At 47.3% G+C, this 26,089-nt stretch overlaps 2 protein-coding genes, 1 long non-coding RNA gene and 1 other non-coding gene across 6 annotated transcripts in view; 3 read left to right on the plus strand and 1 right to left on the minus strand.

The window, feature by feature from the left end:
* FLT3 (fms related receptor tyrosine kinase 3) overlaps positions 1–17,484 on the plus strand; it is a 56,007-nt gene extending 38,523 nt beyond the window's left edge. Inside the window, exons 16-24 of the mRNA XM_039862788.1 lie at positions 1,376–1,486; positions 2,078–2,231; positions 3,847–3,929; positions 4,712–4,839; positions 7,464–7,586; positions 9,385–9,496; positions 9,898–9,997; positions 10,478–10,583; positions 16,961–17,484. Coding sequence (XP_039718722.1) covers positions 1,376–1,486; positions 2,078–2,231; positions 3,847–3,929; positions 4,712–4,839; positions 7,464–7,586; positions 9,385–9,496; positions 9,898–9,997; positions 10,478–10,583; positions 16,961–17,095 — 1,052 coding nt within the window. The 3' untranslated portion in view covers positions 17,096–17,484. The remainder of the gene's footprint in view (positions 1–1,375; positions 1,487–2,077; positions 2,232–3,846; positions 3,930–4,711; positions 4,840–7,463; positions 7,587–9,384; positions 9,497–9,897; positions 9,998–10,477; positions 10,584–16,960) is intronic.
* On the plus strand, positions 698–816 carry LOC120603226 (5S ribosomal RNA). The gene has a single exon (XR_005652985.1). It is a non-coding gene; the product is annotated as a 5S ribosomal RNA (ribosomal RNA).
* On the minus strand, positions 6,111–21,902 carry LOC120602470 (uncharacterized). 2 transcript variants are annotated; one of them, XR_005652777.1, is made up of 6 exons: positions 21,731–21,902; positions 20,594–20,973; positions 9,912–9,984; positions 9,092–9,825; positions 8,439–8,596; positions 6,111–7,718 (listed from the first exon to the last, which is right to left on the minus strand). It is a non-coding gene; the product is annotated as an uncharacterized LOC120602470 (long non-coding RNA). The 2 variants fall into 2 exon arrangements; XR_005652776.1 differs by having other exon boundaries at positions 6,111–7,894.
* Positions 21,903–23,398: 1,496 nt separating this feature from the next.
* Positions 23,399–26,089, plus strand: part of URAD (ureidoimidazoline (2-oxo-4-hydroxy-4-carboxy-5-) decarboxylase) — an 8,297-nt gene continuing 5,606 nt past the window's right edge. Inside the window, exon 1 of one of the 2 annotated variants that reach the window (XM_039862806.1) lies at positions 23,399–23,650. In XM_039862806.1, coding sequence (XP_039718740.1) covers positions 23,476–23,650 — 175 coding nt within the window. In that variant the 5' untranslated portion in view covers positions 23,399–23,475. Of the gene's footprint in view, positions 23,651–23,680; positions 24,005–26,089 lie in introns of those variants that run through there. The other variant, XM_039862815.1, reaches the window with a different exon arrangement.

The following is a 26,089-nucleotide window of genomic DNA, read 5'->3' on the forward strand; positions in this document are numbered from 1 at the left end:
TGTGATGCTCCGCTCTCTTTTGCTCTTGGTCTTTGCTCATTCTCTTGCTTCACTATAAAAAGTTCTTCTCTCTGGCCCCTCGCTGTGCGTTCTTCACCTGGCTAACTCCTGTGGTCCTCAGGTCTCAGCATAGACATTTGGTGTCCCCTTCCCCACCCATCCCTCCTAAGGCTAGGGTAGATGTCCCCCGGGTGGGACCCCACAGCACCGTTACGTTCATTTGCCACATTGTATTGATCGCATTAGATCGTAATTGTTTATTCACGTGTCTCCCTCTCCCAGGAGACTCTGAGCTCCAGGAAGACAGGAGCTGTGTCTTGTCTGTCATTTCTTAAACCCCCACCCCCATGCCTGGCACATTGCCTCATACATAGTATGAGGCATTGAGACAATAAATACTCATGAATGAATGAATGAATGAATGTCAGGTAATGGCATATAAAAACACTTTTAAAAAGTTAAGCATAAAATATACTATTTTGGCCATGGAGAATAAGACGGGGTCAAGTGAAAGCCACACATTTCTATCAAACACGAGCCAGTGGAAGACATGAAATGCTAGCTGGTCACAGTGCACGAGTGAAGGGTCGCACGCCCCAAGCCAAGATGCTGGAAATAAGGGTGCCCCTGATGGTTAGGATCCCTCCCAGGACAAAATCGTGAGACCTGGAAATTGCTTATCAAATCTTCAAGGAATGTCTATGGCCATGCCACCCGGAACATACCCGATCCCGTCTGATCTCGGAAGCTAAGCAGGGTCAGGCCTGGTTAGTACTCGGATGGGAGACCACCTAGGAAGACCAGGTGCTGTAGGCGTTAAAACAAAAACAAAAATAAAAAACGAATCTTCATGGAATGTAAAGAAAAGTCACTATGTTTGTAAGAAAAAATAAGTCAGCAGAGGGGCGGGCGCTGGGTGCCTGGTGCCCGGAGCCTGGGGAGGGGAGTCCAAAGACCTTCCCCTGGCCTCTAGGGTCTGGCACCCACCTGGGCAAGGGTGCCCTGACCACCGGCACATCAGCCTCAATGACACAAGACGTTCGAGCTCATCAGTAAGCATGTATTATTATCGTTATTATTTTGTTTTGTTTTTTGAGGGTCAATATCAAGGACTTTCATTTTGATAGACAGAGAAGCATCTAGTAGAAAGGCACATTATTAGATTCAACTTTTATGCTACAACCTTTGGAATTCTTTCTGAAAACACAGCATATTATTATTCCAAATGCACGTATTAGTTTATGTACTTTTGAAATTTTTATGCGGACCTGCTCCGAAAACTGAGGAACGTTTTGATGTATTAAGTGACCTAAAATTTCTATTTTTTAATTTTGCATTTTATTTATTTATTTTTTTAATGCCCTTCCTTCGATAGAGAAAGCAGACAATTCCGAAAGAGAAGCTCTCATGTCTGAACTCAAAATGATGACTCATCTGGGAAACCACGAGAATATTGTGAATTTGCTGGGGGCGTGCACACAGACAGGTAATCTATTCCCCCTGAAAACTCCCAGTCAAAAATATTTCAGCCTGAAGGCAAAGAGGACACCTATTGTCACACGGTTCCTTTTTTCTCAGTCACAGTGGGATTAGACACGCGTGTACTGCCATCAGATGGGCCGCGTAGAGGAGGCCTCTCCCTTCTGGGCTGTGGCACGTGATTCTAAGCTCCTTAGAGGCTGACACTGCACCAAAAGTCCATTTCGTCGTTTCTCTCTCTGCCTCTCCCCAGTTGGGAAGCTGGCGTGAATGCAGTGCTGAGAACGGCCACCGAGCTGGGCCACTGCCCGGGCTGGGCCGATTGCAAACTGGAGCATCTAGGCGGGCAGGGGTTATTGGTGAGGCCACACGTACGCCAAAGGCCAACAAGGCAAGAAGACACTGCTTTCCAACGGGGTTTGAGCAAAAAGCTGAAGTTGAGTTTCAAGTGTAAGAAGGGTTAGGCTCAGAAAAAGTTGCGTTCTCCCTGAGTCAGAGGAGAAGCGAACTCTCAGAGGGCGTGTTCTCTGCTACCCAGACATCTCAAAAAAATCATTTGGTATTTGTGTACCCATCGTGAAAACTGTCACTATTTCAGGACCCATTTACTTGATTTTTGAATATTGTTGCTATGGTGATCTTCTCAACTATCTAAGAAGTAAAAGAGAAAAATTTCACAGGACGTGGACAGAGATTTTCAAGGAGCACAATTTCAGTTTTTATCCTACTTTCCAGTCGCATCCAAATTCCAGGTAAGAGACTAGGTCACAGTGTCCTAATCATACACCCTAGAACACAAAGCATGATGGTTCAACAACGTTCTTTCCCTTCCCCCGCCCACTGGCCAATTTCTAAAGGCCAAGTCCAGCGTTGTGTCATCTGCGTGAGTCCTAAGACCTAGAAAAGTCGCTCGTCTTTGCTAATTTCCCCGTCGATTTAAAACGATGAGAACTTTCTCTTTTCCCAAAGCCCTGGAACATCTTCGTAGAGGTCCCAGGAGTATTGCCCAGAAGAGCTTTAAACTCACGAATTGGATTTTAAGAAATTAAGACGGATCCGTTGGCGTAACGTGATGGGGACAGAATCAAGGAGTGGTGGCATTTGCCTCCGTGCTCCGCCTCGTACCCTCCCCCGTCCGTGCCAATCCTCCGTGATTCTCGTCCCAGGCAGGCGGAGATGCAGGCCGGAGAAGTCTGGAAATTCCTTGCTAACGACTTGAATGTCGTAGCTGTGGAACACCCTTCTGAATGAATTCGCGGGCGTCCTGAGTGACCCCTCACTCCGCAGTGGTCCCCAGTTTTCCTGCACACGTGAAAACTCTCCCTTAGCCTAAAGGCACGTTGGTCAGAGGCTCATGTCTTCACTGGGGGACTTTTGGAGGGCGCACTGGCCATTCCAGCCTTGTTTTCTGAGCGTATAAGTTTCAGGCCGGAGACCCAGCCTCTGAAAGCTGGAAAGTCCATGGGGATCCCCACACAGGTCTCTGTGTGGTTGCCCTTTACCGAGTCACACTCGTCACACCGGTCCTCCCTTCCACACTCCTTTCTCGGTTCATATTCTGAAACTGAGAAAGTTACGTAACGTCACCTGTGTACTAGAACAGAGAGCTTGTCCTAATGAGTCAGACGTGGGTGACCAGCAGTGACCGCAGCTGGCGAGCTTTGCACCTGTGGTTCAGTCAGCCGCTGGGGTATTAAATATTCCTTTTGGAATATTTGTGGCTGGAAAGCATTAGCCGTTTTCCAAAGATTCGGAAGTTGTAAGTTGGAGTAAACTTTTAGGTTGGAGTAAATTGAATCGTCGTATCTAAAGCTCTCAGTGAAGAGCTCCATCGAAGAGATTGTCATTATTACTACTTATTAATTTCACAGGAAAAGGGAGCAAGCTTTCCAAAGGCCACCTTGAAAAAAAGGAGGATGGTAGGACACTTGGAGGTCTCTAGACCCGTTTGACAGGAGCCGAGATGGGGAAAGTGGGCTGAGCTCAGAGACAGAGGCCGAGGTGTGAGGCCTAAAGGCAGTCTTTACGGACCCCGTGGTCTCTGCAAATCGTGTCCATCTCATGAAGCCTAAGTTCTCTTCTGTGACACGTGGCTTGGACACCACAGCTCGCAGAGTCGTGGTGAGGACGGAGGCCGTCAGATTTCATCAGATAACGGGCCCACATCTTCCCCAGTTAGACCGGCTCAGTTACACAGATGTTTTTAATTCCACACCAAGAAAAAAAAGGACAAGTTGATGATGCGCTTTTAATTTAAAAAGCCCGTTTATAATTGGAATTCATTTCTTTGATGGACTGTATTTTTTACAAAATGTCTACTCAGAAGAAAAACATAAATAATGAAATAATGATTTTTTTTTTTAATAGTATGCCCGATTCGAGAGACATTCAAATACATCAGGACGCGGATCACATCTCAGGGTTCAATGGGAATTCATTTCAATCGGAAGGTAATATTTTATTCTAATTAGCAGCACTTTAAAATAGAAAGGAATACAAGAGTTCTGCGTTTGCTATTTTTTTAAAAAAGCGTGTAAGTGCAAAAACGTGCTTTTCTCTGCTACTGTCAGCTACAGGCCTCGCTAATGCAGATTTGCTTTAAAAGTCGTTAAAACCCAACGGTTTGTATATTGTGAATCTTATGCCAATGTTTCACCACTGAGAGTTATTTTATTTGGTCATAAATTAATCAGAGCCCCTATTACAGATGGTGAGTTCTGAGTCAGCGATTGAGTCCACTTCTGGCTTCTTCACTTTCTGGCTCATGACTTTGAATACATTAGTTCACCCCCTGACTCACAATGTTTTCATTTGTAAAATGGGCCTAATTCATACCTTCCTCAAAGGACTATTAGGTGGATTAAGTGGAAGAACGTTGAGTGTATCATATGGTTCACAAAACGTGATAGGTTGATTGATGTTAATTCTTTTTTCAATGTGACTAAACTACCCAGCGCCAAAGAAGAGCGTTTGGAGTTCCTGGCAGATCAGGAAGCCATCTCTCACCAAAGCCGCTGGAAGATTACTTGATCTCTCTAGCAGAAAAGAATCTTTAGGTGACTCTTCAGCTCACATGGCCCTTGTGCCAGCAGGATGATGATCTGAGAGCTTCGTTGGTGTGTCTTGGCACAGACTTTAATAACCTGGGGCTTTAATAATCTCCTCGTAGAGATTTAATAAGGCAGCTTCTTAGCGTTTTGGCAAAAAAATGAGGACCCGTTCTGTCTTCTAGATGAAACGCAATACGAAAACCAGAAAAGGCTGGAAGACGAAGAGGACTTGAATGTGCTTACGTTTGAAGATCTTCTCTGCTTCGCTTATCAAGTTGCCAAAGGAATGGAATTTCTGGAATTTAAGTCGGTAAGCTCCTTTTAAAGAAGACACTAACAATGAGGACGGAAGCTAATTTTGAAAATGAGAGGTTTTTTTTTTTTTTTTCCTCGTTTATTTCAACTCCTATCCCTTAACATGTCTCTCTCGGCCTTATCCACTGTTGAAGTCACCTAGGGTTAATTACAGTATTAAGGCTCGGGCGCCCTGATGAGGTAATGCTTGTCACTGCCCTCCCAGGCTGCCCACGGTCCTCTCAAATTGCCAGGTCCAGGTAGAAAGTCCCAGGGATCCCTCCTCACACAGAGGTGGTGTGTCAGCCCTTCCTCAAAGGGTTCAGGTTGTCAGGTGACTCCCTCCCCCACGGGCATTTGGCCCGGGGCGGGGGGTGACTGGAGGCTCAGATATCCTGTCCTCAGCTTGCCAAGCCAGCCACACCAGGCACCTTAGTCCGTTTCTCCTCAGCGTCTGTCCTGTGATGGGTGGCGGCCCTGGGTGCCTATCACCTCCTCTGCTGATAATCCCGGATCTTTTAGGGCTGTGACGAGAAGGCCTGGCTCCGGCCTCAAACCTGGTCTCTACCTCCATTTCGCATTCCTTCTATACTTGCCTTTCAGCCAGGCTGTCATCTGACGTTTCACGGGCCTCCTGCCCACGAGCAGATCCCAGCCGTTCTGGCTACTTTCTGTCCTCGTCCGCTTACCACACGTCACCTCTTTATTCCTCCAACTTTTTCCTCTTCCTTTTTCTTCGATTATTTCATTGCCTTCCTCCCCGTCTCTTCCACTCCTCCTGCCTTTGCCTCCTCTCTCTTTCTCCCTGAATTGGGAGGGAATCTTTTCAACCGTATTTTTTCCTTTAAAAAATTACGGCCTGCGGTATAATGTTATACATCAATTCTATCTCAATCGAAAACAGATTAACGCGAAATAAATCAAGAGCTTCGAAGAACAGGGAACAATTCTACTCACAATAGCAACCAAACCTATGAAATCATCTTGAGAGAAACATAATAAGAAACATCTCAAGTCCACGTGAAGAAACCTGTAATACTCGATTAACGGGCAAAAAAGAGGACCACGACAAATGAGTTCTCCTGTGTTCATAGGAGAAAATCGATGTTTAAAAGTCAGTTTTCTCCGAAGTAATCCGCATATTGAACACGACTCCAGTTAGAAGCTCGAGGGTTTTTTTTTTTCCCTCATGGATATTAAAAGTGCCCGTTACCTTCTTTGCTCCTCTTTTGCATCCTCGCTCAATAGGTAAAAAAAAAATTAGTCTCAATGTTTCCCCATCCCTCATCTCTGTGGCACATTCTTCTCATGTTCCTACCGGCTGTCAGAGACCCCTTGTCTCGAGTTTCTTCATCTGTACTTCACCTGCCCGCCTACGATGATGCTTTCGCAGGTGTCTTTGTAGACTTGGCAGGGGCCGAGGGGCGGTACCCACCTGGATCGTCTGCCCTGGTTTGCCGCCTGTAGTTAAGTAAATACCCAAACCGCTCACACCCGGAGGCTAAGGCACAATGCTTTCTTCCACCTCTGGGCTTGTAATAATAGAAAAATTTTGAAGAATACCCAGTTTCTTAGACTCTCTTTCCTCGTTTCCCCTCTGAGTCATCATACCACTGTTACTTGTGTGTTTTTGCCCCTTCTTCTCCAGCTGGCCCTCGGTTTCCCCTGTAGGTTCAGTGACTCCCTCAAAGCATTATGTGAGCACTGATGAGCACCACCATGCTAGGGGCCGGGACAGAGTCAGACCTCATCGTTAGGGGCGAGGGACAAGCAGACATGCACACCAAAGATGAGACTGTAGCGCGATAAATATTGTATTCCAGTAAGTTCTGGGAGCCCAGGGGAGGGACAGGCACCCGGGGGGAGGGGCGGACAGGCCTTTTGGAAGGAAAACGGGCAGGGAATGTGGGCTAAGGGTCGGAACGCAGAACCAGGGGGAAGTTTGTTGAGAGAGGTCGTGAGTTAAACAGGTCGAATGCGAGGTTCCTCGGGCAGCGAAGCAGGGCTCAGCCGGGAAGTGCTTGGCCGTGCCTAACGATGCTCAGACAACTGTTGGGGTCGAAACTGGAGATCTGGGTGACGGCAGTTGTATCCGTCAGCTCAGATGAAGTGGCTCAGGGGAGGATGTGGCATGCGAGGGTGCGGCCTTGGGGAATGACAGTGGGCTCAGGCACAGAGCCCAGAGCTGCAGGAGGAACCAGAACCGTGGCAGGAAGGGAACAGGGGCAAGTGACCTGCAGAGCCCACAGAGGAAGTGCCTGAAGCGGGAGGGGCTGGCCAGACAGGACCGGAGGCCACCGAGGGGTCCAATCAGATCTCTCCCGGACAGGCTGTGCAGGTCCCCACAGGGCTGAGCCAGGGCAGAGGACTGGGAGGTGGACGGCAGGCATCAGGGAATGTTCCAGAAGCAGCACAGCGACTGCAGTCACAGCAACTGAAGAACTGGGCCCCTCAGTTATTCACAGAGTGGGTCACACTTCATGATGACTGCTCACGGCCCAGGAAAGATAAGACACCTTGACGAAGTACCCAAGTCCGTCATCTGTGACTCCTGCTGAACTTGAAGCTGGAGGAAACTTTGCACGCCGCGATCCCCTACACCTTACGTAGTAAATAACACTCCGATTTCGTCCCTTGCAGTGCGTCCACAGAGACCTGGCAGCCAGGAATGTGCTCGTGACCCGTGGGAAAGTGGTGAAGATCTGTGACTTCGGGTTGGCTCGGGATATCATGAGTGACTCCAACTACGTTATCCGGGGCAACGTGAGATGCTGTTTCTTACACATAATTATGCTGTTTTCCATGTGTGTTTCAGCGTCATGGTGCATTGATGAACATCCACAAACTTCCTCAGTTTGCTTTCTTAGGCTTAATAGTTTTTTCTGCAGCTTCCATCTGTAATGAAAACTGAGCAAATCAGCAGCATCGCATCGATCCCTGGACCAGTCAGAATAGGTCACTTAGGGTCCTTCGAGTGTCATCCACAGTTAAAAACGAATCCCGTTATCTGTATTTATTTCAGTTCCCTTAACTATAAAGTTACTATTGAGTTATGTTTCCGATGATGGGATCTGGTAATAGTTACAAATAAGCATTTGAAAAATGCAACATATAAATTAAGTACGAAATACAAATTTCTAACAGGCTCGATATTTAAATTAAATATTAGTCAACAAATTTTCATCTTCCTGGCACTGTTACACAGGGAAACCTATGACATGACCGAAGCTTCTCGTTAATAAAAAACTAAGGACAGGTGTGTTGTTTACAAAAGAACTATTAGACTAGATGATAACATTGTGTCGTTGAAAGATTATGGTTTTTAAGAATTGCAACACCTGGCTTCCAAACCCCTATTCTTCTCCTTTTCGGATACTCATTTTGGGGCTTTCACTCTGCTTTATTGTCCCTTTTTGTGAAGGAATAGTAACAACAGATGCTGATATAGTGCCCTCACTGTGCTAAACTCTGTTCTAAGTAAGCGCTTTCCATAGATTAAATCAGTCTTCGAGTACCCGTTTGTGGGTGGGGAAGCTGAGGCACAGAAATGTAACTTTCTCATGATTACACAGCCCGTGGATTAGGACACAGATGATCTGAGGATTATACACTTACTTCATAGCGTCCTTGTGGGAATGAACCAATGAATCCAACGTGGACACTCCCTTCAGGGCAAACGTCCAGTAAACGTTAAAAACCAAACTCAACTGTATCCATGCTGGACTCGAATAATCGTCTGAGCTGATTTTAGGTCTGGGTCTTGCTCACTGTAGCTGAGTTCATAAATATAACGCATGGTCATCGATGGCTGTTTGGTGCCCACCCTACCAGCCGACGGCCTCTTACGTGGGAAGGCGAATCCCATTTTGAGCCGCGGTTAATCCCTTTAATTAATCAGATCAGCCAGGCTGGCCTGCTTGATTTCTATCAGCTGGTCAGTTTGTGAAGGATTTAAGTATGGCTTTTCTCTCGAGCTTTGATTTTACTCGGCGGCATAAATGTGTGCCGTGAAGGGGCCCCCCGCCACCCCCGCAACCCATGTAAAAGACACCGGTGCAAAATGCCTCTGTCTTTGTGTCCTGATTCTAACCTGAGGCTGCACTCATTTCAAACCCCACTTTCATGCAACTGGAAATTATTAAAGCCACACAAGACAGGCTGGTGTCGTTTCTGGAGGTGACAACCTTCTCGCTGACAACATTTTCACGAAAGCTCCTCCAAAGAACGCTCTCGCAAAATAATCCACGAATTCGGTAGTGTCTACTCACCTCTGGGCAACCGACTGGCTGCTCCTTACGGAAACTGTCTACCGTTAAGCTTACCGATTGCCAAGTACAAGTCTTCGTTCAGGATGAGTTTGAAAGACAGACAACAGGTTGCTCTTTTTTTAAGGCTACCGTGTTCGAATGGTAATTTGCAAGTGAAACCCTTCAGCTTGAGGGATAGGATTTTTCTCAGTGAAGAGGCCTGAGGGAGAAAAAATTTCTCTTCTAGCTCACGAGGGACAAGAAGTGATGTCTGTCTGTGGAAGAGTCACTATTGCTCTCTTGGATTTTCACAGGCCCGCCTGCCTGTGAAGTGGATGGCTCCCGAAAGCTTATTTGAAGGGATCTACACAATTAAGAGTGATGTCTGGTCATACGGAATCTTACTCTGGGAGATATTCTCACTCGGTACGTTTTGCAGTTTGCCGCTTTCCCCGGGCGCGGGGCTTCTGGACGTTCTGCCCCTCGGCCTCCTCCCCCCGGCTCCCGAGTCAAAGAGTGGATGAAATGCCACCTCACATGGGCCCAGAGCTCCTGAGCCTTACTTCTGTTACAACAGGTGTCACTTTATGGTTTTTCTTTTGTTCGTTTGTTTGTGTTTTTTTGTTTTTTGTTTTTTTTGCTGGCGTCTATAGTTCTGTCTTCCTCACCAGCCTGTAACCCTCTCGAAGGCAGGACCGGCCTTTGCCCGCTTGCACGATGCAGCCTCTGACTCCTGGGGAGCTCTATCGACCCGTCTATTAATTGAACGAATGAATAAACTAATGAAGAATGAATGGATGCTTACACGCCCTCGTTATGTTTTTCAGGTGTCAATCCTTACCCAGGCATTCCGGTGGACGCTAACTTCTACAAACTCATTCAGAGTGGATTTCAGATGGATCAGCCGTTTTATGCTACGGAAGAAATGTAAGTTCGAATTAGACTGGAAAGTGGCTGAAATCAGAAAAAAAACGCAGCCTGTCTCGTTCCGAACGCGTGACCCAAAAAAGTACAACTCCGTAATGCGAAGTTCACGTGATTCCTCTTTTTAAAAAAAAAGAAAAGAAAACGCCTCTTTTGTGTTTAGGACGATTTCTGAACAAAACCGCTTTTCCCCGCCTGAGGTACTGTCGCCTCTGGGTTGGGCTCCTTTGCCCGAGGGATCTGCGAGAATGCTAAGACCTCCTGACTTCTGGTTCATGTCACATGTTTTCAAGGGCGGTTTCTGTCTGTCATCGAATCGGTCCTTTCTGCTAGGAGCTCACAGTCTAGTCTAGTAACTGCCACAGAACGAACGTGCCATGAATGGCTCCCTGGCACTAAGCGGTGCTCCATTAAGTAGAAAACGGCCCCCTTTATTTCCATTCAGATCCCCCCATCTTGCTGCTTTTCCTGTTGCTCTTACAGATACTTTATCATGCAATCCTGCTGGGCTTTTGACTCAAGGAAGCGGCCGTCCTTCCCTAACCTGACTTTGTTTTTGGGGTGTCAGCTGGCGGACGCAGAAGAAGCGGTAGGTAGCGTCGCACAACCATGCTGAGCATGACAAAGGACATCAGTAAGACTGTTCTTTGCTGAGTCCCTAAGAACCCAATACCAAGGGTATTCCTCATGGTCACTCTTTCGAGGTCACCTAAAATGAATATAACATTGTATGTCAACTGTAATTGAAAAACATTGTTTAATTAAAATTAAAAAAATATATATGTATAGGGTGAGGTATAATTACCGATAGGTGATTTTGGGGGAGTTTTTCTGAAGATTTCAGCCAATTGATGAAGAATTTAAATGCTTTTAAGTGTGCAGTGCAGAGGGCTAGGTGACTAAATAAAGCTTGATCCCCAGCCTTCAGATGCCACGGGGCTTTCCCAGTCGGCATGAAGTTTTGGGACGGAACGCTTTGCATAGTCAGTCACGTGGCACAGGGGAGTGGAAAGAGCATCCATCTGGAACCACGAGAGGAATCCCAGATGTGTCCTCTGCCTCAGTGGCCGTGTGAGTCACGGCAAGTCACTCTGCTTCTCTGGGCCTTAGTTTTCTCGCCCGCAGAATGGGTCGCCAAGCTAGAGGATCCTGGCGCTTTGGGAACGTGGAATTACTGTCCTGGTTCTTTCTCTCATGGGTACCACCTGCCATAGTGAAAGGAGCCACGCCCTAGAGGAAGCAAACAAAGGGCGAGACCTTGAACTCCCAGTACCTAGGTTCGAATCTCGGCTCCGTTGTTTGCTTCCTCAATGACTTGATTAAGTCTCAACCTCTTCTGGGGTCCTGACCTGAAATATGGGATTAACAGATATTCCTTCGTGGAGTTGTAAGGAAGAATGAAGATGACATATGGGAAAAGGTTGAGCACATAACCGGCACTTAGTACTCGATAAACGTTAACTATGAATCCGATTCTTTAAATGGATCGTCTGTCCTCTTTTTTCGAAATTCTTAAGAATCGAAAAAGGCGAAGGGATGAAGAAGTATAAATTGGTAGGTACAGAACAGTCACGGGGATGTGGAGTATGGATTAGGGAATATAGTGCATGTTATGAGAATGGCCATGTGTAGTGCCAGATGGGTGTTATCACCTTGTAAATTATATAAATCTCTAGCCACTGTATAGTATATCTGAAACTAATAGAAAATAAAAAACAAACCATAAACATTTGAAGCCCCAAACTATGATCTGTGAGGGATATTTATATCCAAAAGGCAAACCTGTATACAGTAGTGAACAGAGAATGTTCGGGCTGCAAATACTAAACGCTACAAGGGAAACATAACCCTCTTAGAAGAGTCGAATTCAAAGGAAAGACAATTGAAGCTGAATCTCATCCTTAATTTGTGCTAAAAACCAGACAGTCTAAAGCGTACGATTTATAAACAAAATTATCCTAAAAAACAAAAAAAAATGAGTCCATTTTTAATTCTGGGGTCTCCCTCGGGACTCGTGCAGGTGGTGAGTGTGCTGTCCTCCTGTTACGATTTTTAAGAAATCACGTACGGAAACTAAGTTAGTTATTGCCGGGGATTTAGATCGAAGAGATTGGGGGGGATGGAAAGCCCCCCAGCAACGTACAGTCTATTGAGCAGGTGACCTGTAAACAGTTAATGACACGAGGAGATGGAATGAAAGATGAGTTATAGGGACAAACAAATGAGATGCTGGAAGGAGCAGGTGGGTCGAGCGGCTTTTACGGTCGGGGAGTTGGGTGCAGAGTCGCAGCACCGGTCTGTGAGCTCCACTGGGAAGAACGAGCGCTTTGGCTGACGAGCGTTTTGGCTGTCGGGTTCTAGGGTGTTTGGGGGCTGGATGCGTGGTGTAGGTAAAGGGCCAAAGTCGAGGAAGTAGAAGGAGAAATGAATGGTTGTGACTATGGTGTGGGCGAGGGTGTGGAAGAGACAAGACTGTGAGGGGGTGTGACCAGGAGGGTCCACGGCTGCTGAGGACGCCCTTGGCTGTGTTCGGGGCCACCTCGGGCTTGCGTGCGGCTCTCTCCTTCGTCCCCACCCCCATGGGATGTCCAAATCCCCTTTCTGCTGCTCCGGGGGCCTTCGGGCACCCGGAATCGTTGAGTGGCAGGATCTCTGTGGATGATGAGTCAGCTCAGGGCAACACAAGGATGGGTCTCCAACTCTCCCCACCCCCATCTCTTCCGTGCAATCTCTCCCCGGCCCTCTGGGAAAGAAGGTGCTTCTCCCTTCCAGAATCAGAGCCCCTGGCAGCCAGCGTTAGGTTAGAAAGTGGCACCCCCTCTGGGTGGGATGAATACACCCAGAGCAGCCCTTACTCCTGGCTGGGGGGAGGGGGTGGGCTCCAGTCTAGACACCGATGGGTTTCAGTCCCCACCTGGCCACTTGGCAGAGCACCTTTGAGCAAGGCGTAACCTACACAACCACACCTGCAACCCTCCCATTATGAGCAAACCCCGTCTTCTCCTGCCACTCCACCTCTCCACGTCCCCGAGGAACAGTCACATCCAGTCTCTCCGATGGGAAAACAGGCCTCGCCTGTGTGCCCGGGGTAATCTTTCCAGATACTTATGTGAATGGTCCCTGTAGACTCTCTACGTCTGCTTCATCAGGGACGAGGGAAATAAAATGGTCCTCAGAGAACAGGCGAGAAAGAGAGGGGACCACGTAGAAAAAACATCTGTTACTATTTGTAGATATGACCCAACCCCGGCACTATGGAGTTAGAGCAGGGAGATCGCTGAATAACTTGCCAAGGCATTATTTAGACAATGGTGAACCAATGACGATTTTAGGACGGACAGACGTGCTTCAATATGTGTCTTAAAGACCCGGATCGCTACGTACAGTGACGGGCGGTGACTAGGCTTGTTGTGGCGATCATTTGCAATATATACAAATATCAAATCATTACGTTGTACACCTGATATGGTGTTATATGTCAATTATACCTCAATTTAAAATAAAAAAAAAAACCTGATCAGATAGTCTCTTCTTTTCAAAGACTTCCCTAACTTCCCGAGTCAGATTTCACTCTTCTCTTTCTGAATCCTCAGACACTTTATGAGATACGCATCACGTTGTGTGATGGTTTTGCTTTATCGGTCTGTTTTCCTCATCACTGGACTTGATTCGTGAGGGCAGGGATGGTGTGCTGCTCATCTTTACGCCACCTGATGGAGTTTCATAATAAATAAGTGAATGGAAATGTCAGCTTGAGAGTTGGTTAGAGACCATGTCTGTGCTGTTCACCGCTGTATAACCAGCTGCTAGCATAACGCTTAGCGCAGGGAAGGTGGAGGCGGATATTTCCGGAAGGAAGGAAGCATGAAAGTAAGCTCGGGAAAACAAAGGCAGAGGAATGAAAGTAAGGACATCAGTTAGTGATGCCATAATTAATCGCTTTTGAAAAGCAAGGAGATCTTTATGGACCAGAAACTCTGGGAAATGCCCGAGACAAAATAAGCAGTTAAGACTGGACAGAAGAGAGAAACCCCCCCACAGAGGATGCTTTGAAAGATCGAGGAAAAGTACTTTCCTGAAACAGTAGGAAGTGGTCCAGGGGGCTTCTGCACAGGTTCTGCAGTAGGAGCAGCCGCACTGCCAAATAAAGAATAAAAGGCGTGTGAAAAATGTAAATATAGCCACCGGTCAAAGAGAAATATAACGCATAACCTCAGGTTCATTAGAGAAGAGAGCAAAGACCCTAGAAAACATGACCAATCCGACAAAATAGGGGAGAGAGAAACAGAAGAGTTATGGAAATATATAACGCAAAATGGCAAGAATTAGTAAACCCTCTTAAGAAAGAGAATTCGAAATAAATAAAATTCTTATCGGACAGGCCATAGTCATAAACCTCAATGCCATGGAATGAGAAATCACAAATAGCAACCGAAAGAGCCCCACAGTCACCTATCAGAAATTAAAAATCAAGTCTTTGGTTAAGAAAAAGGAAGAAGAAGAGGAAAAGAAAAAAGAAATAAAAATAAATGCTGCTGATTAAAACCCGTGGAAGTTGGCCAGATGGATAGCTCTGGATTCATTTATTAGAAAATAAAAACAAAAAAAGAATAAAAATAAATAACTAAACTGTCAGCTCAAGAAGCTAATAAAAAATATGAAGAAGGAGGAGGAGAGAGAGGAGGAAGAAAATGGGCAAAGCAGAAGGAAGGAATTACTAGAGATAAAGGCAGAATTACATGAACTGAGAACAACAAAAGTAATATAATAGATAATGGTCGGGAGAGCCAAAAGTCGTTTTTTCGATTAATAGTCATAATGTAATAGCTAACGTTTTTTGAGTGTCGATCACACACTCTACTGATACATTACCTGTAATAACTCATTTAATCCTCACATCAATCTAATGAAGCAGATTCTATCATCACTTCCTTTGTAGATTAATAAATTGAGGTACAGAGACGTTAAGTAATTTGCCCAAGATAACGCAGTTACCCGAATAATGTAATATTCAGATCCTAAGCGTCAGACTTAGGATCTGAACATTACATTATTTAAATGTAACATTCAAAACGTATCAATATCATAAATTAACAAAGTATACAATATACCACTGAAGCATACTAACTGTGATGAGAACAGTTAAGAAAAATGAGAAAGGACCGAGAAATAACATTCAGAATGAAAAGAACAGAACTATGGGTAGAAGACCCGTTCTAAAAAGCCTAAGAAAATCTTATGTACCTCTTTATAGCGATATACTGGAAAATCTAGAGTTTCAAACTTTTATAAGGAAAACGTATCATGTATGACTGTGCAGTTAAAAAATTCGTTTAGAAAAATCGCTTTTTTTTTTGTTGTACACCTGATATAGTGTTATATGTCAATTATACCTCAATTTAAAACAGACGAGTTACCGTTTCTGAGCTAGACCCAGTAACTGATTGGCTACGGATGTAGAAAGAGCTAGACTGTGGGGCCGAATGAACGGCAGAGTGTGAAGGGAAACGGAAAATCAGAAAGAATGGGTTTGCAAGTCACGGACGATGAAGTCAGGTGTAGATGTGTCGGATTCGAAGCGTTATTGGTATTTCTGTCACAGGCTCCATTAGATGGTTAGAGATTTAGTGCTAGAGATATATTTCATTCCGCTAACTACCACGTCCACGTCATAAAAAAGATGTATAGTGACTGTTCGCCTCAAAGGGTACAGGCAGACTGTCATCATGTAGACCGCGTTCGAAAGGATATATATATATATATATATATATATATAGTTTTCTAGAAAGAAAAATTCAGAGTAGGAGACAGTCCAGTCAGTTAAGGCTATAACTGAGTGTCAAAAACAAACAAACACACAGTAACAAGGGGTGGGGGGTGGGGAAGGAGCCTTAAATTTAAGTAAAGAATGCACAAGTCCTACGTCACAAAGAGTTCTTGTAAATAATAAGAAAAACATATCATCCCCATATAAAAGGGCAAAGGACATAAGCAGGCTACTCACAATGAAATGCAAATGGCGATTGAGTAAGGACAAAGATGCTTGGCTTTGCTTATCGTGAAACATAAGCAGGTAAGATGAAAAATGTTCCTGGAGAAGAACCAGAGACGTGAAAGCTGTTAAGAGCCATTGTGGGTGACGCTCTGCAGAAACTAGTCTTCCCAGACCCAGCCGATGGGACTAGGAATAAGGAAAGCCTTCTGCGGGGCCGCGCAAGCCACGTGTGTCACAGTTCCCAGGTGCATTCCGTTGAATCACTCCCCTCACATCTCCCAAAGACAGACAAGTTCCCGTGTGCGCTTTTCCGCCCCATACTGTATAAGTAATCCATCGAAATTTAATTACGGCACATTGGTAGGCCCCCTAGGCTGCCGTTAAAAAGATGATATGTGCTCGTGTTTGGTAAATCGTGAAAACGTGTAACACACGCCACGTACGCGCAATGTAATTGACACATAACATACGAACGCCGTGTTAGTCCTTCAAAACAAGATTCTAAAACGGAATCTAAATCGTGTGGGTACCTCTGATGGTTTGAGCGTTTTTCCGTATTGCTTTCATTATCTAGATGAGTATGTATTAATTTTATACCCAGACCAAAAAAAAAAAAAAGTAGAGTTGTTTTTTTTGTTTTGGGAAAAAGTTTAACAAGTCACTCAACTCCCAAGCGAAGACTCCAGAAAAATGGCCTTTCTCATTTGCGGTTTCTCTGCTATGGCTTTCGGATTTCTAGTTGGCGATTTTCTGTCTTAGAATAGAAATAATAACGAAATAAAATATTGGACCATGTCTTGATTTCAGCATTAATAAAAGGACCCAAATTGCTCTGTCAGTTGATACGTAGAATAAATAGCCTCTCAGGCCTGCGCACAGTAAAGATAAGTGATCACATGCCACACGTCGGCACGTGACACGTGAATCTTAATCAGATGGTAACGAGTGTCCTGCCTCTTTCCCGTCTTCAGATGTATCAGAACGTGGATGGCCATGTTTCAGAATGCCCTTCCGTCTACCAAAACAGGCGACCTTACAGCAGACAGGCGGATGCAGGTCTGTCTTCCCCGCAGGCTCACGTCGAAGACTCCAGAGAAACAGTTTAGTCTTACGGACTCACCTCTCCCAGTCCGCCTACCTTCAGCAGGTTACCGATGACCGAAACAGGTCAACTTCGTCACCAAAAGAAAGTATACTCTGAACCACTGCTTTGCTGGGCTTGTCTCTAGAAGCTCTCTGTATTCACTCTTGTTTTCAACGGGACTTTTGTGACATCGAATCAGCCTTCGCACAAGGCAGGAAGAGTCGGTGATTCACTCCGCATCCGAAGGCCTTCTCAGGCTGGCTCGAGTGAAAATTGTGTACCCGAGGTATAGTATATTCTTGTAAATACATAAAAAACAGAAAAGCATTTTGCTAAGGAGAAGCCGATATGATTTTTTAAAAATCTATGTTTTAAAATAATATGTAACTTTTTCAGCTATTTAGTGATATATTTTATGAATGGAAATAAAATTTCTACTGTAGAAACATTCGTTATTGAGCTGTTTACGTGGTGTAGTGAGGTCGAGACTTGACTAGAGGTCGTGGACCTACTGAAATTGTGTGTGATATTTCGTTTGTGCGTGTGTTTGTTCCCTATTGAGAAGGCCCATTTTTTTCATTAGTTTTAAAAGTGCCTTTGACTCCTGCCCCCAGACTAGGAGGAGAACGGCCGATGTTGGACGCCTGCCGACTCCGCTGCAGCTCCTCGATGCGGTCCCTTTGTCCCTTGAAGCTTAGCACCCTCCATCCCGCAGGCTATAAACTTGGACTTGCCTTTACATGTCGGGTGGAGGACGTGGTGACGTTCTGCCATTTCTTTTCTTTCTTTTTTCTTCTTGTCCTCCCTTCTAGTGCGGTGGTTACAAACAAGAGTCTGCTTAGGCTGAGATTCTCTTTCCGCCACTTCTTAGCTAGGCGACGTTGGGCCATTTTCCTCTTCTGGAAAATGGGATTATAATGGCGTTTACCTTATAGGGTTGCCGTAAGAATTAGATGCATTACATAGATCATGTATGTATGTTATAAATAGAGGCATATATTATATCAACATATAAATCACTTAGATCAATGTCTGGCCCATAAATATAATCCGATATTGTCATTAGCACGTTCCTTTCCGGTTTTAATCCTTTGCTGTAGACCGGGGCCACCATAAACTCAGATTACACCAATGCCTCTTCACATAACTCTCTTTCCAATCTCTTCATCCGTTGTTTTTCTGAGTCACTGACAGTTTCGTCATCCTGAAGTCCTGAGCTGCATCGATCACTTCTGAGCTGGAATAAACGTCCTCTCTTGTCCTGGAACTTTGTACCTCGACTGGATTCAGGAGCTGGAGCTTATTCTTCACACAGTACTAGTCTCTGGCGACCGTGACAAGCACGTCCCACTCCTAGATCCTTGGAGCTGCTGCGGTCTCTCTTGCAGCCCACGCCTCAGTCCAGCCTTCCAGTTAGGCCAGCAATTCCTCTGCTGGTGCAGTGAACCCGTGCACCCCGTTTCCACAGCCTGCGAACCTCGGAGCGTGTGCCTGTGCTGACTCACAGCCTCTGTGGCTGGCCCGGGGGTCTCATCCGGATGCTTGACCCTCACCAGAAAGCCCTTTCTGATTTGGTCGGCTAGCGGCCTTCTTTCTAGTGCCCAGTGCCATACCAATTCATCTTCACTGGTATATATTCTTCTGTCATCTTGATAGGGTTCGAGGGAGTGGAGTCACAGGCGCTGGGGGAGCCCTCTTGAACTGCTGGTCAAAAAACACATCAAGGATCACAGGGAGGGAAATAGGAGTGAGTTAACATTTCTAGAACTGTACTTTTCCTTCAGACAGAGTGATCTTGGTCAGGACTCACATGCATGCCGAACGTGACCGCACGGCCGACTGAGGCAAACAAGTACGTGTTTGGGTAAAGTCACCTCCCCCAGCATACCCCCTGCGGCGGTAGGAAAGGCACCAAAGAATCCGGTTTCCTTGAAAAGGAATATCCTCTTGTTCGTGAGCTTTATAACGATGGTATCGTGCTCTGTGTAGACTCCTAGATCCTGCTTTGTTTAAAAAAAAAAAAAAGTCAACATCGTGCTCCCGAGACCCACTCACGGTGGGTGCCACACGAAGCTCAGCTCTCGCGGTGGGTTCGGTTTCAGTTCGGGTCAAGCTGCGCCCCTGTCAGAGGGACACCTGGTAGCACGTGTCAGAACAACTCACAAGCCCGATTTTAGGGGTGTGTTGCGGCGGCGGCTTGAACAGCCCCGCCCGCCGGGCCTTTGCCGCTCTCTCGCCAGCAGGTGGCGCCCTAGGACCACATTTTTAACCCACGCATCAGACCTGACTTGGACCCTGGAAAGACACGTTTTAAGAAAAGGTCCGTCACTTGATCAGAAGGAAAACAACCCTCTCTACATATAATTTCTAACCTTTTATTCAGCAGTCAGTTGTTTCTTAACTATGATAGCCGTCGTGCATTTTAGGTGCATGATCGATCACGTTCAGGACGATAACTGAGCAGCCTAATGTCAGATTTTTTTATAGGACCTGGTTTTTGCCACTCTGTTGGGGGCTGTCCATTCACCTGCACGCACGATTGACTTTTGAACTTCTTCCTGGAGCGTCTTTGATGCTCAGTATTGTAGGAGCCTGGACTGGCTTCCTACAGTGAAATAGTCTATTTCCTGGAGATTTTTCGGACTAAGAAAAGCACTCAAGGGTGTTTGGCCCGCAGCAGGACAATGTCCTGGATGACCTCTTATCATAGTTCCAGCCCTTCAATTATCCATCTTCCTTTCTACCCCTCCCTCCCCGGCCTGCCTTCTCTCTCCTTAGTCCTTCATGAAGGACTTTCTCAGTAACAGGGTTATCTGAATTCCTTGCCACTCCCCATATCACTCTGTCAAAAATAAGTGACATCAGTGTTCACATTCCTTTCTGTCTATGCCACAATCACCATCAGCAATAGGGGAAAAAAAACGGTGGGGGGAATTTTCGCCTAAGAAATTCACATCTTTTGAGCTCCTAGAGGCCCAACAGGTATTAAAATCGAAATTATCTTTATGAAGCAGAAAAGGCTTTGGCGAACTCTTTTGTGGTAAAATACACAACAGGTAAAATGTTCCGTCTTGACCGTTTTTAAGCGTACAGCTCAGTGGCATCAGGTACGTTTGCATTGTCGTGCAGATGTCAACACCATCCTCTCCGGAACTTTTTCACCCTCCCAAACGGAAACACTGTCCCCATCAAGTACCAACCCCCTACGCCCCTCGCCCAGCCCCTGGCACCCACCGTTCTACTTTCCGTCCCTATGGATGGGACGCCTCCGGGGACCTCACAGGGGTTCAGCATATGGAGTTTGTCCTTTTGGAACTGACTTATTCCACGCAGCATAATATCTTCAAGGGTCACTTTGCTGAATTCTTTATATTAACATTTATCGATCACACGCGGTGTCCCAGAGCTATGCTAAAGGCTTCACGTGTATCGTTTCATTTAATAAAAGTGTGAGGTGGGAGCTTGTTGTGTGGCCATTTAACAGACCGTGAAACCAAGTTCAGAAGGTTAAGTCACTTACTTGGATACAGGGAGGTGGTAAGTGCTGACCTGGCCTGGAACGCTCCGTACCCACCTCATAGCCGCCCGGCCCCGTGGCTGTCTTGGCTCCTTCCTGTGGCTCTTCACCTTGTTTCGGCTCAGTCCTCAGCCAGGGAAAGCCATCTAGAAACAGCAGGATTATGGGAGTCTCGATCCCCAGTCTGCCTCGAACTGCAAATGCGTGTGTAGGAAGGCGAGTCGTCTCTCTGGCATCTTATAGAGAAAAGTCCTGTGTACGCTCCGTCCATGAAAAGTTGTCTCTGGTTGCGGGAAGCAGGTGAGTGAAACGTTTCGACGGAGAAGTGACATAAAAATTTGACTCTGCCTTTTTAAGCATTTTCTCCAGCGGCGGCTACAAGTCTTTCATCATAAAAGAAAAATGAAAGCAAAGTCAACTGTAATATATCCAGCAACCGGAATCTAAGAACCATGTCTTATATGGTTAGACACAAATTGCGAGGCTACGTCTATATATAAATGAAGTTTAACACCCAGCTTTTGGATGCATAGTTCCTAGACTGTACGATTCACCTATTTCTAGCGCACAGTTCAATAACTTAGCTTTTTGCTTGGATGAAAATCACCCGACGTTCTCACCACCTCACGTGACGCCGACTGATGTGACTGCCGAGGGTCAAACGGGGTCAAACGGTTCAGCCCCAGAGGCTTTCTGCGGCACAGGCTGCCACGTTAGTTTCATATCGCTAATTTATGTGGGTTTTTTTTGGTTTTTTTTTTTGGTCAGTGTCGTTTCTATATCCGTGCCTATTTAATTCCTTAACCCTCTGTGCCTTAATACTCCACGCGTCGTAGGTTATTTGAGATTCCGTTCTCGTGTAACGGGGGAATACAAGGAGGCTAGCTCTCCTGTGGGGGCCAGAAATTCAGTGAGTCACACGTGTCAGCATCCCCTTGAGACCAAGGATTTTCCCCTTGCGAATTCAGATGTCTCTGCCCTGCTTCTCTCAGAGGAATGGGGAGCCCCTGGGCTGCATGCCCCAGGCTCGAGGAGACCCTCGGCGTGCAGAGATAAGAGAAGGAGATAGTGGGGGGTCATGCATGCAAAAAGGGCGGGGGTCCCCTTCTTCCTCCCCTTCCATCTTCTTTCCCCACTCACCGGGAGCCTGGGAATAAAGATGGGGAGCCTGGACAGGCGGGGGTGGGTGCGGGGCGCCTAGGCAGACCACAGCCTCCCTCTCCCTGCAGGCGTATCTGACGCCGAACAGAGGCCGAGGGCCGCGGCGGAGGGAGAAGGTGACCATGTGGCTCTCAGGCCGCTCCCTGGGTCTGCAGAAAAACCTGCAGGTCCAAGGAAAAGAAGAGGTCTGTGCAGAGGCAACGCTGGTCAGCTCCTGCGTGGTCTCGGGGAAGGGCCTGTTTTAACCACTTTGGTGTAGCAACTCACTTAACCGTGGCCACAGCCCTGTGCAGTGGATGCTGTTATGACCCCCAGTGTGCAGACAAAGAAACTGGACAGTTCAACGTCTTGCCTAAGGTCAGACAGTAAGCGACGGGGCCAGGATCGGAAGTCTCCCGGTCCATCCTCTCTGCCCTGGGCCGCAGGGCGGATGCTGCACACACGCTATGGGATCCTACACGTTTCCACTCACACACACACACGTGGGTGTGTGATATACAGGTGTCAATCCTACATAGCCTCCTTCCCATCTGAACACAAGACAGGTGAGGGTGGCAACTCCGACACCAGATTCACCCCCTCTGAAAAGCAAATTTCATCAGCTTCTTCGCAAAGGACGAGGTCCCCGTCCGCCCGTCAGTCATGACCTTGGCCCAGATCGTCAAGGTGGGACATGTCCCCGGAGAGAGTTACGACAAAATCTGTAACCGCTGATAGATGATCGCAGGCACTACTGTCACCTGCCTCTCACAGATCTCAGGGACAAATGTGACCGATTCCGCCATGTGGACGTGGTTGCCGTCTCCCTGGATTTTGATTCGGATGGAAACAAACGTGTGGCTGGCACGATTTTTGGAAATACGCTGGCGTTTTCACGTTCTAATCTAAAGGGAAATGACAGCGACATCTTTCTTCGTTTTAAAATCCCGACCCCTCAGTTGCCTCGAATGTATCTCCCACCGGGCTTTTGTTTTGAGAATACGTGAAAAACATCAGAGCGAAGAATTTAATCGCTGTGGCCGTTCTCGGTCAACGAATCCACCCCCGGGGGTTTAGTGTCCGCCCACTGTGGTTCCAGGCACCCAGGATGCACCACGTCCAGGCTCATGGAAGCCCCGTCAGGGCTGAGAGGTGACACGCAAATAAATCAAACGCAACGGACGATGCGGTTTCAGGCAGGGATGGGTATATCCAGGAAGGAAGCCACGCACGGTGGTGTTTCCGAGTCAGCTAACGACGGTGCGGGATGGGTTCTTGGACACCGCGTCCCGTTTGGCGGGCGCCGGCTGTCTGCTGCAGTAAGCGTTAGAGATGCAGAAAAAGAGTTAAACGCACCATTTGTCCTCAGCAGCAGCAGCTGGGGAACCGAATTCCGAGGGTGTCGCCTTGTGACCCGTCCTCGAGTTATCAGGGAAGCTCTGGATAACGTTGGCTTTAAAACGTTCGCGACACCAGAACTCTATGTGGCTTAAATGCTGAGAGCGACGGTGCCCCAGTGGCTGGGACCGTGGAGCGGTTCGATTGGAGGCGTTTAGCACGCACAGGTCGGCCCTGCCCGGGTTAGGACTGTGGCCTGTGTTTGCTCATTACACAAGCCCCGCAGACGGGCTGCTGTCACATCAAAAACAGCCTGTGCCTTCAGCTGACACAACCCGGCGTGCGGAGCCGTGTCACCCACTCATGGAGAGGACAGCCCCCGCCCCCGTCCCCACCACCTCCCGGCCATGGACATCGAGAAGGTCAACTCCATGGACTTCGGAGAGTTCGTGGACGTGTTTGGGAACGTCATCGAGAGGTGTCCTGTGGTCGCGGCTGCCGTCTGGTCCCAGCGCCCATTCTCCGACGCGGATGATTTAGAGAGGCACTTTTCTGCCTTCCTGGACGCTCTCCCAGTGGCCGGTAAGGCTTCGGGCCCCGCAGAGGGGCTGCAGAGAGTCTCATCCAAATGCTTGCAGGTGTCCGAGCCTGGCCGCTTCCAGCCCATACGTGCATTTAGCTACTATTTTTATTGTGAGGTTCACGGTGAATATTGGCGCCTGCGAAGTGGCTGTTAAACATTAATGCTGTGTGGTCAGCAGGAAACCTGGCCTCACTGAGGCGCGGAGGCCAAAGGTCAGGCTGGGCCCCCCTCCCCCACGCCGAGCCAGCTCGCTTTGGGACTGTCCTGTATGCCGCCGAGGAGACAGCTCCATATCGGGATATCTCAGGAGCCCAGGGGCAAAGAGCGAATGGCTGACATTTTTACCAGAAACGGTCAGTTCGGACCGGACTGCTGAGGAGAGTAAACCTCATTCCGATCGGCCTCTCCCGGGGGGGAGTAGTGAAGGGGAAAAAGACAAAAATCTGAACGGATTCCTCTGGAGAAAGGGAAAGAAATTGTGGATTTCCTCTGTGTAGAGAGAGAAAAGGAGGCGCTTTTGGGTGAGGGGCAGGAAAAGGCTCGAGCGAACCCCAGGTGACTGAGGATGACACACAGCCGGGGGTTAGAGCTTTCCAGAGATGCCCAGGACCGAAGGCTGTCCTCACAAGGGCCTGGCTGTCCCAACAAGGGCCTGGCTGTCCCCACAAGGGCCTGGCTGTCCCCACGAGGGCCTGGCTGTCCTCGCAAGGGCCTGGCTGTCCCCACGAGGGGCCTGGCTGTCCCCACGAGGGCCTGCCGTGGAGAGCTGGAGCACAGGGAACTGCTGCTTTCTCGTCTCCCAGGCGAGGCCATCGGCCTAGGACTTTGATATCCGGGAGGGTTTCCCGTTGTCAGGTGACCGTCTTGCAAGTGAGAAACTCATTGGAGTTCATTTTAGGCACATCCAGGAAGGTGGAGGATAGTGTTGAAAAAGCAAACTGATAGAATTGTTGGGCCGTGTTGACTGTCACTCGCTTCTCCAGGCCTCTCCCAAGCTGGCCCTCCTTGCACCCCTGGGCTCAGGCATTAGGGGGACTGCGGGACACTGAAGCTTCTGACAGGTGACGCGCAGGAACAGTCTGTCCAGCTTGCGGAGTGAAGTGTCTCCGGCTTGTTGGCCCAGAGCAGCTGGACTGGGAGAAAGCATCTGGCAGGAGTCTCCCACCCAGAGAGGAAGCTACTTATAAAGGGTGCGAATGCGATTTTTTTAAAATCAGGAAAGACAAGGAGCCAAATCCCATCATCTGTCTCGATGCCCAAAGGGGCGGTGGGCCCGGGGAGGGAGTATGCTGTACGAGAAAGTTCTGACAGTGGGAATCATTTAAATCTAGCATTCACGGCTTATCCGGTTATTCGGCATCCATTCTGGGGCTTATTCTGTACCGGGAGCTTAGATAATAAAATAAAAGTTTCCCCGTTTCTGTCTCCTTTCCCACTAGCGGTCACCCCAACCCGTCTGACCAAAAGCTCTAGTTGGGGTTGGCGAAGGTCTCGTTAAGGGACTTCCCTGCTGGTGGATGCTGCTTCTCAGCCCGATGCTGGTGTCCGCATTCCTGTTAGGCAGCTGGGAGCAGAGCCCCAGTACTGTCTGGGTGGATCCTCTGTCTAAGCACTTTAATGACATTAGATAGATGATGTCAGCAAATAATAATAGCAACAGCTGAGATGTATCCAGCTCTGACTGTCACTGTGTCTCAGGCACTCTTCCAAGCCCTCTGAATTTGTTAACTCATTCAATCCTCACACTAGTCCCGTAAAACAAGTATTATCATTATGAGCCCCATTTTAAAGGCCGAGAAACGTGAGGCACAGAGAGGTTAAGGGATTTGATCAAGGACACACAGCTGGCAAGTGGCAGCCCTGGGATTCGAACCCTGATGGTCGACCGAACGGCTTTTGAAGGATTTTCCAAAGAATTAGAAGCAAAGTCTAGAAACAGTTTCCAGAGGTTTAACTTATTTGTTCACTAATTTATTGAATTAACATTAACACTTGATGTCCCAGATCCTGTTTTGGTGGTTTAAATAATCCAAAAAAAAAACAAAAAAGGGGGTGGGGAGGGGGTGGATTTACTCCATAGTCTAGCTTTACTCTTCGAATAGTAAGAAACAAACTGGGTGCAATTTGGTGTTTATCCTAAAAGCAAAAGGGGCTTTTAAAGAGGCACGTAAGGAATGGTGGCCTACCTGGCCAAAATTTGTTTTAAACGATCTAAGAAAATACGCCGCAGTTCACAGGAAACTGCAAATCCCGTGTTTATAGGGTAAAAGGTGGACAATCCAGTTAGGCTGTGCTGTGATGACTTTTAGCCAGCAGGTGGCAGTCCAGGATCGATAATCAGCTTTAGCATTGCCAGGCAAAGTACCTTTTCAGGCCGTGGGTTACTGAACTCCAGGACAGGGGAGTGGCGATTTTAAAGAGAGGAAGGTTCACACACA

This window comes from Pteropus medius, unplaced genomic scaffold (assembly GCF_902729225.1).
Source record: "Pteropus medius unplaced genomic scaffold, Ma_sr-lr_union100, whole genome shotgun sequence".
NCBI classification, from domain to species: domain Eukaryota; kingdom Metazoa; phylum Chordata; class Mammalia; order Chiroptera; family Pteropodidae; genus Pteropus; species Pteropus medius.